General features: G+C 34.5%; 1 protein-coding gene across 4 annotated transcripts in view; it reads right to left on the bottom strand.

Moving 5' to 3' along the window:
- Positions 1-4604, bottom strand: part of LOC106067343 (cyclin-dependent kinase-like 5) — a 44223-nt gene extending 39619 nt beyond the window's left edge. For 3 of the 4 annotated variants that reach the window (XM_056038518.1, XM_056038520.1, XM_056038522.1), the window contains exons 1-3: positions 4394-4604; positions 1937-2264; positions 1087-1121 (exon numbers count right to left, since the gene is read on the bottom strand). In XM_056038518.1, the coding sequence (XP_055894493.1) occupies positions 1087-1121; positions 1937-1991 (90 nt within the window). In that variant the 5' untranslated portion in view covers positions 1992-2264; positions 4394-4604. Of the gene's footprint in view, positions 1-1086; positions 1122-1936; positions 2265-4215; positions 4263-4393 lie in introns of all 4 variants that reach the window. The other variant, XM_056038519.1, reaches the window with a different exon arrangement.
- Positions 4605-16992: the final 12388 nt, after the last annotated feature.

The raw sequence follows: 16992 nt of genomic DNA, 5'->3' as shown, positions 1-16992 counted from the left end.
CTATGTTACTAGCACAACTCCATGGTATATCTATGTTCCTAGCACAAGTCCATGGTAAATAAAGCTATGTTCCTAGCACAAGTTCATGGTAAATCTATGTTCCTAGCACAAGTCCATGATAAATAAAACTATGTTCCTAGCACAAGTCCATGGTAAATCTATGTTCCTAGCACAAGTCCATGGTAAATCTATGTTCCTAGCACAAGTCCATGATAAATAAAACTATGTTCCTAGCACAAGTCCATGGTAAATCTATGTTCCATGTTCCTAGCACAAGTCCATGGTAAATCTATGTTCCTAGCACAAGTCCATGGTAAATAAAGCTATGTTCCTAGCACAAGTCCATGATAAATAAAGCTATGTTCCTAGCACAAGACCATGATAAATAAAACCACGTTCCTAGCACAAGTCCATGATAAATAAAACTATGTTCCTAGCACAAATCTATGACTTTTTTCATGGTTATTATGTGTTGTTGTTTTGTGCTTATATCAACCAAGCAATTTTCAACTGCTTACAGTTTGCTATAATCCTTTTGATTTATCAATTTTAATCTTTTATTTGACAACTCGGATTACCACTGATAACATTTTTAAGAAGACAAAAAAAAAAATAGATGAAAACACTTATAGATCTATCCAGGGCATTCCAGGGCACTATGTTTAGCCATTGTAGACATAGTTTAACATTTATATATCTATATTTGTTCTTCAGATATAGGGCCCATCTAAGTTCAACGTTTTAGAGTATCAGTACGTGGGAAATCAAACACTCTACGATAACATGTTCGCAAACTTAATTTAGCAGTATTAAAAATGTATTATTGAAATGTAAAGAGTTTAAAACAAGAGATAAAAGAGTTTGTGTAAGTAATTCGTTACTCTCTTGTAACAGAAGGCAAACAAAAGAGAAAATTAAAAAGAAAAGTTCAAATGAAAACATTTTCATACAATTACTTCAACCTTTTTTCTGGTGAATGGAACTAATTATATTTTGAAACAATAACATTAATTTTTAAAAGACAATCATTAGCTGCCCCTTTTTTAATGATATTTTAAAATAAATAATTGAATCTTGAAATCTTACCTTGTGTCGACATTTCATTACTACTCCGTAGGCTCCTGATAAATATTTAAAATAAGCAGTCTTGTTATAATCTTTTAAAAATTTTAAGTTAATTAACTATTATTGAACAGTTCTCAGATTATCTGTTCTCAAAATACTATATTAGAGACAGGTATTATTTAATAATGTACAAAAAGTTTATTAACAGATGTGAGTAACTAACAGTATTCATTTCATTATGATTTATGAAGTAAAAGTAATGTACCACTTTCAGACCTTGTGATCTATAGGGTAGATGATGCAAAGGTCACTTCTATCTCTGATGGTTAATGAGGGTGTCATGGCCAGCACAACCACCATCTGCTTTTTTTTTCCCATTAAAGTTGAGTGAACTCAAGAAAGGTTAAAATCCTGAAATTAAAAACCCCAGTCTTCCTGGGACACCTTGGTCCAGAAGCCAACCAATTGACCACTTGGCAAGCGATGCAATGAACTTATATTAATGAGTAATTGCTCTCATAACCAACACAAAGGGATTGAGGAAACAGACAATACATTAAATAGTCTCCTTTAGTTGGTAAAAAAAAGAGAGACCTTGCAATCTTTGGTCGATTGGTTAATGAGAGTGTAATAATGTGGCTAACACAGAGGTCATCTTAACTTCCCCAACATAAGTCAGATACTCATGGAATTAGGGTCCTCCTAAAAATCACTAATCAAATCCCAGTCTATTGGGGATTGGAACTCTTGACCAAACAGTGTGGAAGTCAAGCATTTTACCACAATGCCTCCACACCCCTTCATTTAGTTGGTAGTGCAACCATATATATATATTTAACACTATAAATTGTCAACAATAAATACTACTCACCTTCACCTACAATATCAATGACTTCGTATTTGTTCATCACATTGTCTAGTTTCATGTCCGAACACAGCTACAATATATTTTTCCTCAGTACTGAAAAACAACTAGCTCTTTCTTTTGACATCCATAGGCAGGTATTTCCTATGAGTTCTCATTTTACCGCAAACATATCAAAAAGAAAAATAGTGTAACTGTTTTTGTCATAAATATACTAGTACTCTATTGTGCTGACCAATACAACAACAGTGACACATGATTGCTTGAGGAGATTGCCTTCAGAATACACGCAGTCTTCATATCAGGCCTGTATCCATTAAATGGTTCACTTTGTCTGAAATAGGCAATATTTTCTTTAAATTTTGCTAATAACAAATTCATTTTTGTGTGTGTGTAAAATTTGTGAATAAATTATCAGTTTATGGTAAGATTTGGCTACATATATTTTATTACAAATACTAAAAATTCTGGTTAAACTACAGTCTTTCATGTATTGGATTTTTTATTTTATAACTAGTTTAGTAGCTAGAATTGATTAAAAAAAAAAGCAATTTCATATTTTAAACCATAAAATTAGAAAGCAACATAAAACTTGGAAGTGTTAGTTGGTTATAACGTGCTAAACATTGCAATGTACAGTGAGCATTCCCATAAGTTCTAGGTTTAGGACAATAATTGATAAACAATATAGAAATGCTAACAACTAAAAAAGAAATGAAATCATCAAAATATATCAACCCATTTATAACAAGTAAATATAAACCTATTAAGAACTTTATGAAATATAAAAATCTTTAATATTTTTATCAAGGATTAGGACAAAAAGCCTATGATATGTAGGCTGTGTTAAAAGAATGTTCAATCTTAAATAGGTAAAAAACAGTAAGTCTAAAGAAGACGAGGGCACAAACAGATACATAATGCAGAGACAGATCAATGACAACATGGTGGTCTAGCTTAGGTGGAAAAAAAGTAACATAATATTAAAACAACAAAAATTATATCTTCAAAGCACTTAAATCTCTAATATACATGACAGACTAGGTTAAGACATATATACCCAAGAAAAATGAGTTTGTGAGATGTTGAGAAAGGATTTTTTAAAACATAATAATGAGTACTGTTCATAACCCACACACAGTCATTCTATGTTTTTTTCATCTGGACTACATGTGTTTATCCTACCAGTTTCTTTAATAGAGTGATTCCTAAGTTGTGATATAGCATGAGTAAAATTCATTTGAACATGATTGAACAACTGGTCTAAACTACACTAACACTCCAGCTAGGATAACCCGCCCAGTGTGCAGCTGAAGATTCCAGGCTCACAAAGCATAGATTTCACTATGAGGAGGCACTAAACCCCAGCCCCAGTTCAAAGCTCTCAGCCCAATGACTGGATGACAAAAGTGGTCATCTTTGAACCACAATGGACAAGCCAGATTTAGTAGTCTATATCATATAGATTTAGATCTACATACTACAACCTATACATTTTAAATTTATATTTTTACTATTAGATAGATTATGATAGATCTAGATATATAGATCTATATTATGTATAGAATTTATAGATCTATAATAATCTATATCTATACCACTATATAGCCTACTAGATTTAGATCTACTTACTGTCTATCAGCGCCAATCAGCGGATATCAATCACTATATATTAAATTTTATAAAGTATTTGATTATGACTAGATATAGATCTAGATGCTCTCTCTCTAGACTTTTGAGTGACTAGAGTTAGATCAAATCATAGATGAAGATCTAGATCTAGAGAGTCTATATTCTAGAAAAAAAGTATTTTGATCTATATATATATAGATCTACTAAATATTTAATTCACAATGGTTTATAATCATGAATATAAATTAATACTGTTTAATACAGATTTGAACGTCAAATCTAGATTGTCTAGATCTAGATTATTCTAGAATAGATTCTAGATCTTAAAGCTAAAATTAAGTCATTCCAATGAAATCTTTTCTAGATTAGAATCTAGATCTAGATCAAATTACATAATAAAATAAATTGGTTATTTCATTATAAATTTTTATATCAAATCTAGTCAGACTAAGTAGTAGATCTATATCTATAGTTATAGTATTAGTATAAGTACTATAAGTATAAGTCATGGATCTAGATCTAGACATTCTAGAATCTAGATAAATATGATATCAATATCATTATAATATCTATTATCTAGACTCTATATTTAATAATAATTTATATATAATATTTATCTAGATCTAGATAATTATAATCTAAGTCTAACTCACCGGCTAAGTCTCTGACTACTCTGACTCTGAGTCTAACACTCATTACACTGAGTAACACAACAAACTTGGATTAGAACCTACTAAAACTAGATCTAGAATAGAATACTTCTACTTATTATATACAAATTACAATATCAATAGATCTACAAGATAATATTCATATATGAATATATGTTACCTTTTCTATAATCAGGAGACACTCAACTGTTTTCTTTTACTAGAATCTAAATTATTACTGATTTTTTATGTACAGCTCAGTGATTTTATGTCTTTGTCTTGTTCTAGCGAGCTCGACAAAAGTGTAGTCAGTAGTTCGAGCCCTTGCTGTAAACAATCCGCCATAATATTTTCCTTGCCAACATACCCACAATACACTATCGATTTATGGTTGTCGCCCTTGTTGGTATTCGTAAAAGTAAGATACATTTGGTTTCTAGACTAAAAGTCTCTTATAATGTAAAACGATCTATAATCTGATCTCTAGATCTACATCTAGAGTTCTAGAATCTAGGTCTGAATCTACGCATACTTTAAGGACAATATAATCTAAGAAGAATTCGCGCGCGCGTGTGTGTGTGTACGTGTTATGTCTATAACTCTGAATATTATCTAGATGATTATCCATCCTTTAATGATTAATTAATGATGGAATTCTAGTGTAGGCCTACAAAGAAGACTAAGAACAAAATATATAGGCCTAGGCCTACAAACAAGTAAAATTTTTAAAAAATGTAAAACAAAGGATCTAAACATCGAAATTGCATCAGTTATTTTAAATTCAATCATGTGATTAATTTTCAATAGATTAATAAATTTGTTCGATTGGAAATATTTTTATTAAATGTTTTGTATAGCGCAACTTTCATGTTTATAGCTTGCCCGGTGCGCTATGGTCCAAACATTGTTGTGGACTAGTTAGGGAGGGTATTAAGGGGGTATCTCGGGGGGAAGTTTTGCGTGCTGCTATTTTCAAAGTTTATTATTTATTTATTTATTTATTTTGATCGAGTCTGATTTAATTAGAAGTCGGGCCTCTACGATGATTCGAAGGCCGACGTACCGTATTTGCTACTGAGTTATTCAAGTAGGCCTACTTATCAAAATATGATTTAAAGACTTTCTTGTAAGTTAATTTTTTTTTTCAAATGACATACTTCTCTACTCAAGGCTTATCTCCCCTTGACATTTTAAATTTGCTGTAGAGATCCTTGTTTCTATGCTTTGTTAAAACAAAATTAGAACATCATTGTAGGAAACTGAAGCAAAGTAACGATAGTTTGAAAAGTGTAGTGTAATAATTAATCTTTCGTTTAAATTATGAAATAGAATCTAGATCAGTTCAAAATTGGTAGTGATGTTACATAATTTATGTGGGTTTTTTTGTTACATCGGATAAGAGCAAAATTTTCTGTTTGTATTACTAAGGAATTAATTCACGTGTAGGCCTGTTAGGTGTGCAAATAGTTCAATACTTAGGTTTTCCTTATTCTTCTCTAAAGTGTGACTGGGTTCAAAATGTTATAAATTTTCTGCTTTAGATCATATTATGACAATACAAGCTCCATTGTTTTAATAGGCTCTTCAGATAAATCGGTTGTGGATGCATTGAAACATAGATTATTAAGGTCAGCTTACTGATTATGTAATAGTATAGGGGACTTTAAGTTAGAAATACAAAAGGACACAACGTAGTGAAATACTCATTAAGACACAAAGGCAAATTTCTTATTCCATATACTAGGACAAATTTGTACAAGGGCTAATTCCTCCTAAGTGCAAAAGTTTCTAAAATTGTGAGGCGCGCTACCTTGGGGGGCACGCGGTCCTTTGAAGGGGGCCGTGACGTCCTGACAATAGCAGTAGGGGATGGGGCCGGAGGCAGAAGAGCCGGCCAATGTCTTTTTTGAAGAGGCAAAAGAATGTATCTTCATTGTAGTTCTTATTCCATGTTTTCTTAAAAAGCAATTAAAATCACACTATTACCAATGTTTAACAGATTCAAATATTTTAAACATCGTTTTGTCTTCTAATAAGGACCTTTTCAAATGTGTACATCGTTTTGTCTTCTAATAAGGACCTTTTCAAATGTGTACATCGTTTTGTCTTCTAATAAGGACCTTTTCAAATGTGTACATCGTTTTGTCTTCTAATAAGGACCTTTTCAAATGTGTACATCGTTTTGTCGTCTAATAAGGACCTTTTCAAATGTGTACATCGTTTTGTCTTCTAATAAAGACCTTTTCAAATGTGTACATCGTTTTGTCTTCCATTAAGGACCTTTTCAAATGTGTACATCGTTTTGTCTTCCATTAAGGACCTTTTCAAATGTGTACATCGTTTTGTCTTCCATTAAGGACCTTTTCAAATGTGTACATCGTTTTGTCTTCCATTAAGGACCTTTTCAAATGTGTACCGTTTTTTGCGACACTATCGACTCAAAACGTCCTAAAGAAGACATTTCAATACGTCTCCGTATAAAAATTAATGTTATAAAAATTAGAAAACAAGTTTCAAATAACATTCGTTTCAAATAATTTCAAAATTTGTAACTGAACTGCATGAGGGATTTTTTTCCCCTCTAAAAATGTATACTATTTAGACTTAAGCCACAACGGGACATTATTCATGAAAATATATTTTCCTCAAATTACTAACACTCCTCTCCCTTTACCATGCTTTTGTTAATCACGTGCGAATACAAGTCCTAAAATCAATCTATATATAATTCTCTTCATGGCTCAAGAGTTTGGACAAGAAGTAAAGGAAAGATCACTATTTTTATTTCTGCAAGTCGAACTAGAGTTACCCTACGAAAAAAAAAAGGGGGGGGGGGAGAACAAGTAGTATTCACCCGTCACAAAATAGCAGTGCCGGACTTAACCGTTGTGACCAATAAGTCATGGAAAGATCACTCTTTTTTTATTTTTACCACACTTAGTTTTAGCGGCGAAAAAAAAGGGGGTGGGGAGGAGAACAAGTAATCTACTTGGTATTTACCCGTCACTTAATAGCAGGGCCGGACTCAACCATTGTGGGGCTCTATGCAAAACGGATTTGGCGGGGCCAAGTTTGGGTAGGGACACGTATAATAAGTGAAAATTAAAAATTTGTATAAAAAAATAAATTTGTCTTTGCATTTCTTTCATTCTTTGCTACCTACAGAATTACTTTACGAGCCTTGCGTGTAGCAAAGCCATACAGTATATCATAAAAATTCTGTTTCCTACATAGATCACGCTCAATAGCAAGAATTACCAAATGTTTCAATCTATTTTTGAGAATTGTTGACCTCGAGTAATTCTTCATTAGTTTGAGGCGCGAGAGGGTTCTTTCACTAGATTCCACAATTACGGGTGTTGTAAAATGCCGTTTTTTTTATATCGCGCTTAGGATTGGCGTTTTCCATATTGAATGACACCCCACAGTGACAATTTTTATCTATATATTTCAGGAGATTTGTATGCGTTTTCAGGATATTTCAGGACTTTTTCGTATATTTTGCAATTTTAGGAGATTTCCAGGAGCTCCTGATAAATGGACAGGAGGCCGCGGGAAATTTGTTATAAGTTATAAAATGGTTTAATGTAATAATTTATACACCTAGAATTAGCGCGGGTTCTATAAAAGTGCGGGGCCCACTGCGGTCGCATAGGTTGCAATGGCCTAAGGCCGGCCCTGCAAAATAGCTGCGTATGCTACGCCGCCGGTCTACTAGTTCAAATATATTTTTTCTCATATTGTTATCAATTCACTACCTTGAATTAAAATATCAATCATAGATCCAGTTATCTTTAAAAAGAACAGGGCACACTATTCCTGATTATATGTTTTGAAAGTATAAATGGAGGTTACGTACCTTGAATATAAGTGATACCTCTGAATGACGGTAAACCAACGTTTTAATAGTTAATAAATAGCGCTATACTGCTAAACTGAAGGCCTTGGGTTGAACATGCTCTTGTAGCATTAGCAAATCCACAGATGTGAAATGCAGTAGTGACAAAGTTCCAGCCAATTAGCCCAGGTACTTGAACAAAACTATTGCAGTTTTTAGAATTTTGATTAATCTTAAGAGGAAAGAAGTTTAAAGAGAATTTGCTTACTTTATGTAAATAATAGGCCCACGTATATACATGAAAGATGACTTGCTTATATATGTTGATGATGTTATGCACATGTCACTTTCTCATAATAAAAGAAAAAAGTAAAACAAAATTGATATTGAGTCTTATCTTCTTATCTTGTCTTATAAAATGCAGACATTACTTCATAAAAGATGATTATGTTTTGCGTGTGTTCGTGTGTCAATATAGTCATGCATTGTGATCAATAACTTCAGCTTTGTCAATTCGCTGATTTTGGTTTTTCTCGCTGATTCAGGCAACTCATTCCATGCTCTAATAGCACTAGGGAAGAAGGAGTATTAATTATTTTGAGTCCATAAAGTAATTCATTGTTAATAGATCTAGACTAGCGATAATACATTTGTGCGATTGGAAATATTTGTATGTGCTATGTGGAATGAGCATGCATTCCATTCTATACCAAAAATAAAACATTTTCTGATAACAAATGAAAAAGTTATTCAAGTTTAACTCTAGCGTTGCATATGGCAAAAATACTAATGAGAAAAAGGAAGACCTACGTCGGAAAGTGGAAAAAAAATTACGGAGAGAAAGAGTTAAAAGCTTGTAAGCCTCGTTCTGGGAATTGATATTCTACATAATTGTCAGGGGTGTAGAGACGGATGTATAAAACTGCAAGACGTAGCAGTAGCACAGGGCCTCAACATTTTGAAAGATAGGAAAATGTAAGAGCTATGTATTTCTGTGCAAATTTGAAATACTTTCAGGTCTGTTAATAACATTACGTGCAGGTATACTGAAGTTTGAAGAGGACCTCCACTTACTAAAATCTGGAACTCTAGGACAGAGGCGTAGTGAGTTTCCACAAGGCGGCACGACCCGTGCGCTACCGTGACCTCCGTGAATGTCGAAGGCGCCGGCACTACCCTCAAGGGGGTGCCACAACCAGAGAGGCGCCTATATATGTTCATGGTAAACGGGGGAGATGGGGGGGGGGACGCCAATAAAGTTACCTTGCTCTGGGTGCACGTTTTGCTCACAACGCCTCTGCTCTAGGGTTGACTTAAACCTGTTAGTAAAGGACATTTTAAAAAAATGTGCATCGATACGTTTAAGTATTTATGAAGAGACTCCAGCACAAGCGAAACACCGGATATAGGAATCAATGAAACGGATATGAAAACAATCCGTGTTAACTGTTATGTAAATACGTTATATATTTTGTAGGGGGAAAAAAATGTTACTAGTGTTTCATTGCAGGAGCTTTAATTAGTTAAAAACAAACAGAATATAAAAAAAAATATGTTTCAACCATATCTCTCAATACTGCAAGGTTTATGTCTTTTTTTGATTAAAAAACTAAATTATTTAATTAATTAATTAATTAGTTAATCTTTTGATTGGTTCAAGTATTGTTAGGAACCATTGATAACCGTGTAAGGTTTTGAATTGATCCGACAATGGTATGTGGGAGAAATAACGAGCTTATAATTCGTACCAGATAGACAGACTGACAGACAGACTGACAGACGGACAGAGTAAGTTGATATCAGCTTTTTAAAAATGTGTATAAACACCTACTCACACACGAAAATAGCAATGACTGGACAACACATGTCCAGGACGTTGTTATCATACATCCTGTTTGGTAGGGCGTGAAAAAATACTCAACAGGGTGACGCAATAGAACGTGGAAAGTTACTCACCACGCACTGACGTAAATGAAATCTACCTCGTGACTTGGTTAGCTCAAAATACTTCAAGAATACAGAGAAATAAAAGTGTGGTACCAGCGCACAGTGTTTGGGCTTAAATCCTACCAGTGATAACCTATCTCACCATACAGGAAATAAAAAAGTTTCTAAAAGGTGTCGACATCTTTATGACACACAGGACAAAGAGTAAAAATAAATAAATATGATGCTCACCCTTCTAGTATCTACTACGATAAATTGGAACGGCCCGCATTATATCGGCCCCCCCCCCCCACAGACACACATATACCTATTTTAGGCCAGTGAATTATAGTATCTTAGGATCTCTCATTTTGCCACCCGATCTATGTAACTAGATCTTAAACTCCGACTTTACCACTGCTTCTGGGCCGCATTTAGCTTCATCTCGATTTTTGCAGATAACCTCCATGTCTCATATGCGCAAGTCGCCTTTGGGAAGACGATTGTCGATTGTGTTGAATTGGTGAATCTATACGGTAATAATAACTTTTTGGGAGGTAATGGATTATGCGCTACAGAATAATCTTAGTTAAAAAATAGCCATTTGATTATATTTATTTATTTATTCTTATTTATATATATATATTGTTACGAATCTCACTATCCAGGCTCTCTGCAAACTGCACCATACACCACCAACTTAAAGAACTTGACAAGTCAGGGCTCCAAAATAACGTAAAGGTTTAATGTCCATAAATAACAGCCAATACTGTACAATTGGCAGCACGTAGAACAGTACAAATAGCTCTGCGATAACAAATATCTCTCCGATAACATCGTTCCGCCGTATCAAGTCTTGCACTGGCCTCTCCGTCTCGTTCCGGGCTTGCACTGGGTTCAACAGTTCTGGACTGACTTCACACACTTGGGCTCGTTGTGTCGGACTCTATCACAGACCAAGATCAAGACGCCGTTCGTCTCAACTGTACTTGACAGTACTCCGCACTGAACCGTCGTAATGCTCCGTACAGAACCACACCGCTGAACTGTGCTGTAGTCGACCGGACTGTAGTGAACCGCGCTCTGAACCCCTGCCGTGAACCTTCTGTCGTGAACCCGCTCTCTGAACCGTCTTGACTGCGTCGCCTCCGCTCTTTATATAGGGTCCCTACTAGCCTTCTCGAACCGGACAGAACGCCGCTCGACGTTTCTAGGTGGTCAGATGACTACAACTCTCGTGACGCTCCTGAGCTCTTGTTCACGACGGCGATCCTTCCCGAACTGTCCTGTTGACACTCGACCCGGCTGACAGTCGTAACTCGTCACGGTTGACCGCTCGTCTAGCGCTGGCCTGGGGCGATTTGCGTCGCCTGACTACACACACACCACTACCCCTCTCTGTGCCACCACCAAGTTTATAACAATATATATATATTCTATTATATTATTATTTCTTAAATATATGTATATATATATATATATATATATATATATATATATATATATATATATATATATATATATATATATATATATATATATATATATATATATATATTTGTATATTTATATATTCTATAGAGCTCTATATGTATGTACTACTATGGAAACTAAATCACCATTTTCTATAATTGCAGTATGATGTTATGAAGTGTCCATCATGACTTGACCACACTATTTGGAGTGCATAGTCCTCTACAAGCATGTAGACTTAAGGAAGCATAAGTCGAAATACCCAGCCGATTTAGTAATCTGACCTCGGACCACAGACCGGTAGCTACTAAGTCCAGAACGCACTCAATAGGATACAAAAAAAAATACAACAACCTGTGGACAATATTAAGCAACAATTACATAATCGATCTGTTGATTAAAAAAAGCCAATTAACAAGGCTAACAATCATTGGTTAGTAGGCCTACTGCCAGATATTCTTCAAAGAAAAGTGAACACCTAATACTGACATAGCCCTAAGGTAATGTCAACAAAACAGAACAAAACAGAAAGGAAGAGAAAAACAAGCGAATAGTCTAGCCTGCTCAATGGAGTTTTAGTGGGAGAAAAACAAGCGAATAGTCTAGCCTGCTCAATGGAGTTTTAGTGGGAGAAAAACCACTAAATATGGGATTTAGAGTAGCAGTTTTACGTATATCAAACAAGATGAAGGCGACGGAGAAATCCTTTTTTATAAGAGTTTCACTTTTGAGGTGCATGCTTAAAGATTATACAATGATCGAAAACCTGATTTAGTTTTTTTTTTTTTCTTTTAGCATCAAGTGGAGATAACAGAAACGATCTGCAGCCAGAGCGGCCGGTCGCTAAAACGCGAGACCTTAAGACTGAAAGTGATGAACTCGAAACCCAAAATGTTTTAATTTTCCTTTTTTTAGTAAGTTCATTGAGTTCTTTGTATAAGCTGATCCGAAGACCTTGCGACCTTGACCAATGGACTGCAAGGTCTGAAAGGGCAACTTTAGTACTGTGTAGAGCAGGTCAAGCTTAGCACGCCATGATACAAACATAACAGTTTATCAATAGGCTCTATTGTCAGCATAACGAATGCTTCATTTAACATTCTACAATATTATAATATATGTATTGGTTCAACTGACACGAACTAAATTGGTTTTCACGGTATCGATAACGTGTGGTGATATCAATAAATATATATACTGATGTTACTTAAGATTGATTGGTTCAATACTTTACCCGCGTTGAACTGTGTTAAGTGCTTCTTAGATCAATCGTCAAATATTTTAATTTTTTGTTGTAGACACAGATCGATGCTCTTGATTTTTTTTTAAGTTATTTTTAATACTTTTTAAAAAAATCGGTAAGAATTCAAAATTAAATGAGTTTAATTGTATATCCTACAGACGTTCCGTCAAAAGAGAAGACAATTACGTCCTACGCCTATCTGTATGTTAATCAGCTCGTTCTTATTAGTAAGGGACTTCACTCTGCTATGTTACAGATTCCTCTGGCTGATTCATTAAACCCATTGTTATGAATTGGTTTGTGTTTCTATGGTGACGGTGGGAAGAAGTTAGCGAGTGGTTGTGAATGATGCAACATAAATGGCATTGTCGTCACTTGGTCTTAGAGGAGACAACTCCAGAATGTGAGACTGAAAGGTGTTATTGTAGTGAGTTAGATTTTGTTAAAGAATGTTATTACTAGGTCTAGTACATTTTTATAACTTCATATTCATTTGATTTTATTTATGTTATAAATAAAGTGTTATTTAGTTTGTTCACAAAAGGAACTTATTCAAGTTTTTTGAAGCTTTATTAGTTAAGAAACACTACACCTACAAAGGTTTAGTTGTCTCTGTGCTGCAAGTCTATGACCGGTAATAACACCAAGCCATGATCTAATACAGATGTTCTTAAACTGTGGTCCGCGGAGTCGCAGAAGTCCTCGAGATGACCCTAGGGGTCCGGATAAAGATGAATATTGTATACAAGGAAAATAATTTTTTCGCTAAAAGCCAGTTTATCAGAAAAGAGAATTTGAATGATAACAAACGAATATTCACATTTGACTAGAGTAACACCTTTGGTAAAATCACTAAATTTAGAAAGCCTTCAGGAGAGAAGACTCAATAGTAAAGTAGCAATTATACATAAAACACTGAACCATAATCTTCAAAATACAAAATCAAAATATAATAAAATACTCAGAAAGATTCAAAGATAAAGTCACATTTCTCGTTCCATATACTAGGACAAATTTGTACAAATGCTCCTTCTTTCCTAGTGCTATTACAGCATGGAATGGGTTGCCTGAGCTAGCCAGGAAAACAAGTGACTTAGCAGAATTTAGGTCATTGGTTAATATGCATGACTAAATGCATGACCCTTATGAAGTAATCATATTATTTTTTGAAGTAACGTCTGTATTTTATAAGATAAGAAGATAACAACTCTCCCCGGCTCTTTTCCTAGAAATTTAAAAGTTGATGTATCGCTAAGAAAAAAATTAATAGCTCGTTGGCCTCACTGGGAAAACTGTAGTTTGACTGTTTTAATTTTTTTCAAAGTAAAAAAAAAAAGGAAAGAAATTTAAATTTGGCTAGAGAACTAGGTCTAGATCTACATCCAACATTGGGTTTGAAAGGACTATCGCGTTCGGGAATTTCGAATGTAAAGCATTTAAGAATTTTGCACATTGTCTTCTAAGTTTAGATCTAAAGGCCTATCATTGGATTAGTTTAAAGTGTAGTAGATCTAGACATTCGCTCAACCAGGATTCTTTCTGGGGGGGGGGGGGGATATGCTGGCAAAAGAAGCTTCATTATTTTTAATGTAACATTCATTAGTTATTAAGAGAAAAACAATCGCTCTATAGGTTATGTAAAGGAGGCATTGTCTTTTTATAAAAAAGTATTTTCAACGTTTTTCTTGTTACGTTATAACGCTCAATGACTGAAAATAGTTTTTAAGTCATATTTTAGGCTGAAATCAATCCAAACCTTTTTAAATCTTTTCTCAAATTCTAAATAGTCTACAACAAAAAGTAATATTTTAGCTCCACCTCCCCACCCCCCACACACGCTCTCCTCCTTGTTGAAATAATGTAGATCCTCCCTTCGTGGAAAAGTTAACCCTGACCTCGACATACTAAAATCCCACATAGACTGACATCAACTAAACAATAATTTGATAATATGAAGATAGGTTCTAACAAACAATAAACATCGCATATTAATTAACAAAATAAGTTATTTTAGCCCAAAAGCTGATAGATCCAATTTGCGTTTAATGACCATGTTATAGAACTATTAAAATGTTTATCCACGATATATCAAATATACGAGAGTAATGAGGTTTTCAATGATAGTCGACAGTTGCATGAAAAATAGATCCAAAAGCAGAGTTTAATCTTCTACGCCCATTAAGCTCTTGAACAGATGTTACCAAACAATCGTGTAGAAAAATAGATTGATTTCTTCTTTGTTTGTGTTTTTCACGACTCCTACTTCTCTCTCTCTCTCTCTCTCTCTCTCTCTCTCCTATCTGTCTCTTTTCTCTACTTTGTTATTTGTTGTAAATCTTTCTGACTCGTTAGCTAATAACAAACACATAAACTACTTAACTCTACATTGGGCCCAGCAGACGATACTTCGGTCTGAAAACACTTGTCGCACGTTGAAAACAAACCGAAGCCAAGAAATCAATGGCAAGTCGAATAAAAAGAAACCTCCAGGGAGCTTTATAACCATTCCTTTCCACCATCTCTTCAGGGCCGTCCTTAGGCATAGGGAAACTTGGCAGCTATCTAGGGGCTCCGATTGTTGGGGCCTCAAACAGGGCTCAAAACTTTTTTATTTTAGAGTAAAAGTACCGAAACCCAACGTTACTATTGGAGCACAGTAGCTTTTAAATAAATTGCATTATTTTATTGTTTCGCTGTTTATTTTTTATTTTTCTATTTCATTTGGGGACCACCAAAGTCACTTCGCCTATGGCCTCTAATTATCTAAGGTGGGCCCTGATCTCGTACATAAAAACTGCACACTTTGTTAAAATGAATGTGAGTCTACATAATACTATGAATAAATATCAATATCAACCTTGTTCTTGTGGGCACTTAAAAGGCTGATAGCAGAAACTAAACACAAGGATACAGGATACTTTCTCATGGAAAACATTATAACCCCAGTGTAAATAGTGTAATAAAGAAGCAAAACATGCCAAATCAGTTCCAATAACAACATATGAACATTATTTTATCCCACTGATGCAAGACTTGAAAAAAAAAATGGCATTAAGGACTTAGCACTTGGTTTCAATCAGTTTTAGTTGTTGACTCTACGAGGTCTAAAATATAAATTCTTTCTTTTTCTTTTTTTTTTACATTGCGTTCTATGCAACGGTCTGTTTTTAAATGTATTTCATTTATTTGTTTTCCTAATTTGTTAATGGTTATCTCCTTCTATCCGTTAGCGTTCTCTTTCCTTTTCCCTTGTAAGTGTTATGACATTCCTTGACAAGAGACTATTTAAGCCATGCACCTCTACTAATGGAACAACAAGGATGTACACCAGCACGCATGTTTTCTGTAAGGCACAGAGTTAAAAGGATGCAGATGACGAAGGATCCAGAGTGCTATTTTTCTCCACGAGTTATTTATAAAACTTACGTAGTTTCTTTCTACTTTGTAGTAACGACGATGGAAAAATAAATTTCTACCTCCATCTCTTATGTAACGAAATTAATTCTACCGTATCAGTTTTTCAAGAAGGCGCAGATGCTGCGAGGTAAAGCTTTTGACTTCCGAACGGGGAAGGGGGGGGGGGTCCCGGGTTCGCTTCCTGGTGGGATTTTTAATTTCGGGATCTTTGGGCCCCTCTGAGTCTTCTACTTTTATCAGTTTGTCAGATTTAAGTTTAAATTTTCGGAAAAGTTCTTTTAAAAAGAGCATAGATAAGTTCTACTACTTGAGAAGTAAAATCTTTCTTCTGTGTATTTTTATTTTTTCTGTTTACATGGCAGGAACTGCAGAAAACAAGCGTGACGTCACCTCGTCCTTGAAAAATTGTATTCCTTTAAATATTTTTACTTTTAATACTTTATTCCATATTGGAAAAAAAGCAAAGCTTTACAGCCAGTGAAAACTAAGATGGTAGTACTATTCAAAGATTATTATGGACATCTGTAACAAATATGACAGTGATTGTTGTGTAGAAAAGCATTGTGTTTAATAAGGGCGAAGAGCGAATCGAACTTAATTCATGTTGCGATTTCCTTGACTGTCGGATGAACTTCATTGTACAGTGGATGCTCTAAACATTTCTCAACGAATTCTGGGCATCGGCAGTTCCCGTTTAATTAGAATCTATAGTATCATATGTAAATATAGACATCCTTTTTTTTTTAAATTTGGACTTAAACATTTTAAACATTTCTATTCCTGTGGAAAGTCCTAGATTTGTTTAGTTAGGGGTTGATCAGCATACCGTACAGTTTGCTCTATATGGTTTAATACTATTATAATAGAATTAGTCATATATATA

Source organism: Biomphalaria glabrata, chromosome 8 (assembly GCF_947242115.1).
Source record: "Biomphalaria glabrata chromosome 8, xgBioGlab47.1, whole genome shotgun sequence".
In the NCBI taxonomy this organism is placed as follows: Eukaryota; Metazoa; Mollusca; class Gastropoda; family Planorbidae; genus Biomphalaria; species Biomphalaria glabrata.
The sequence above is the reverse complement of the archived record's forward strand: the minus strand, read 5'-3'. Positions and strand labels throughout refer to the sequence as shown.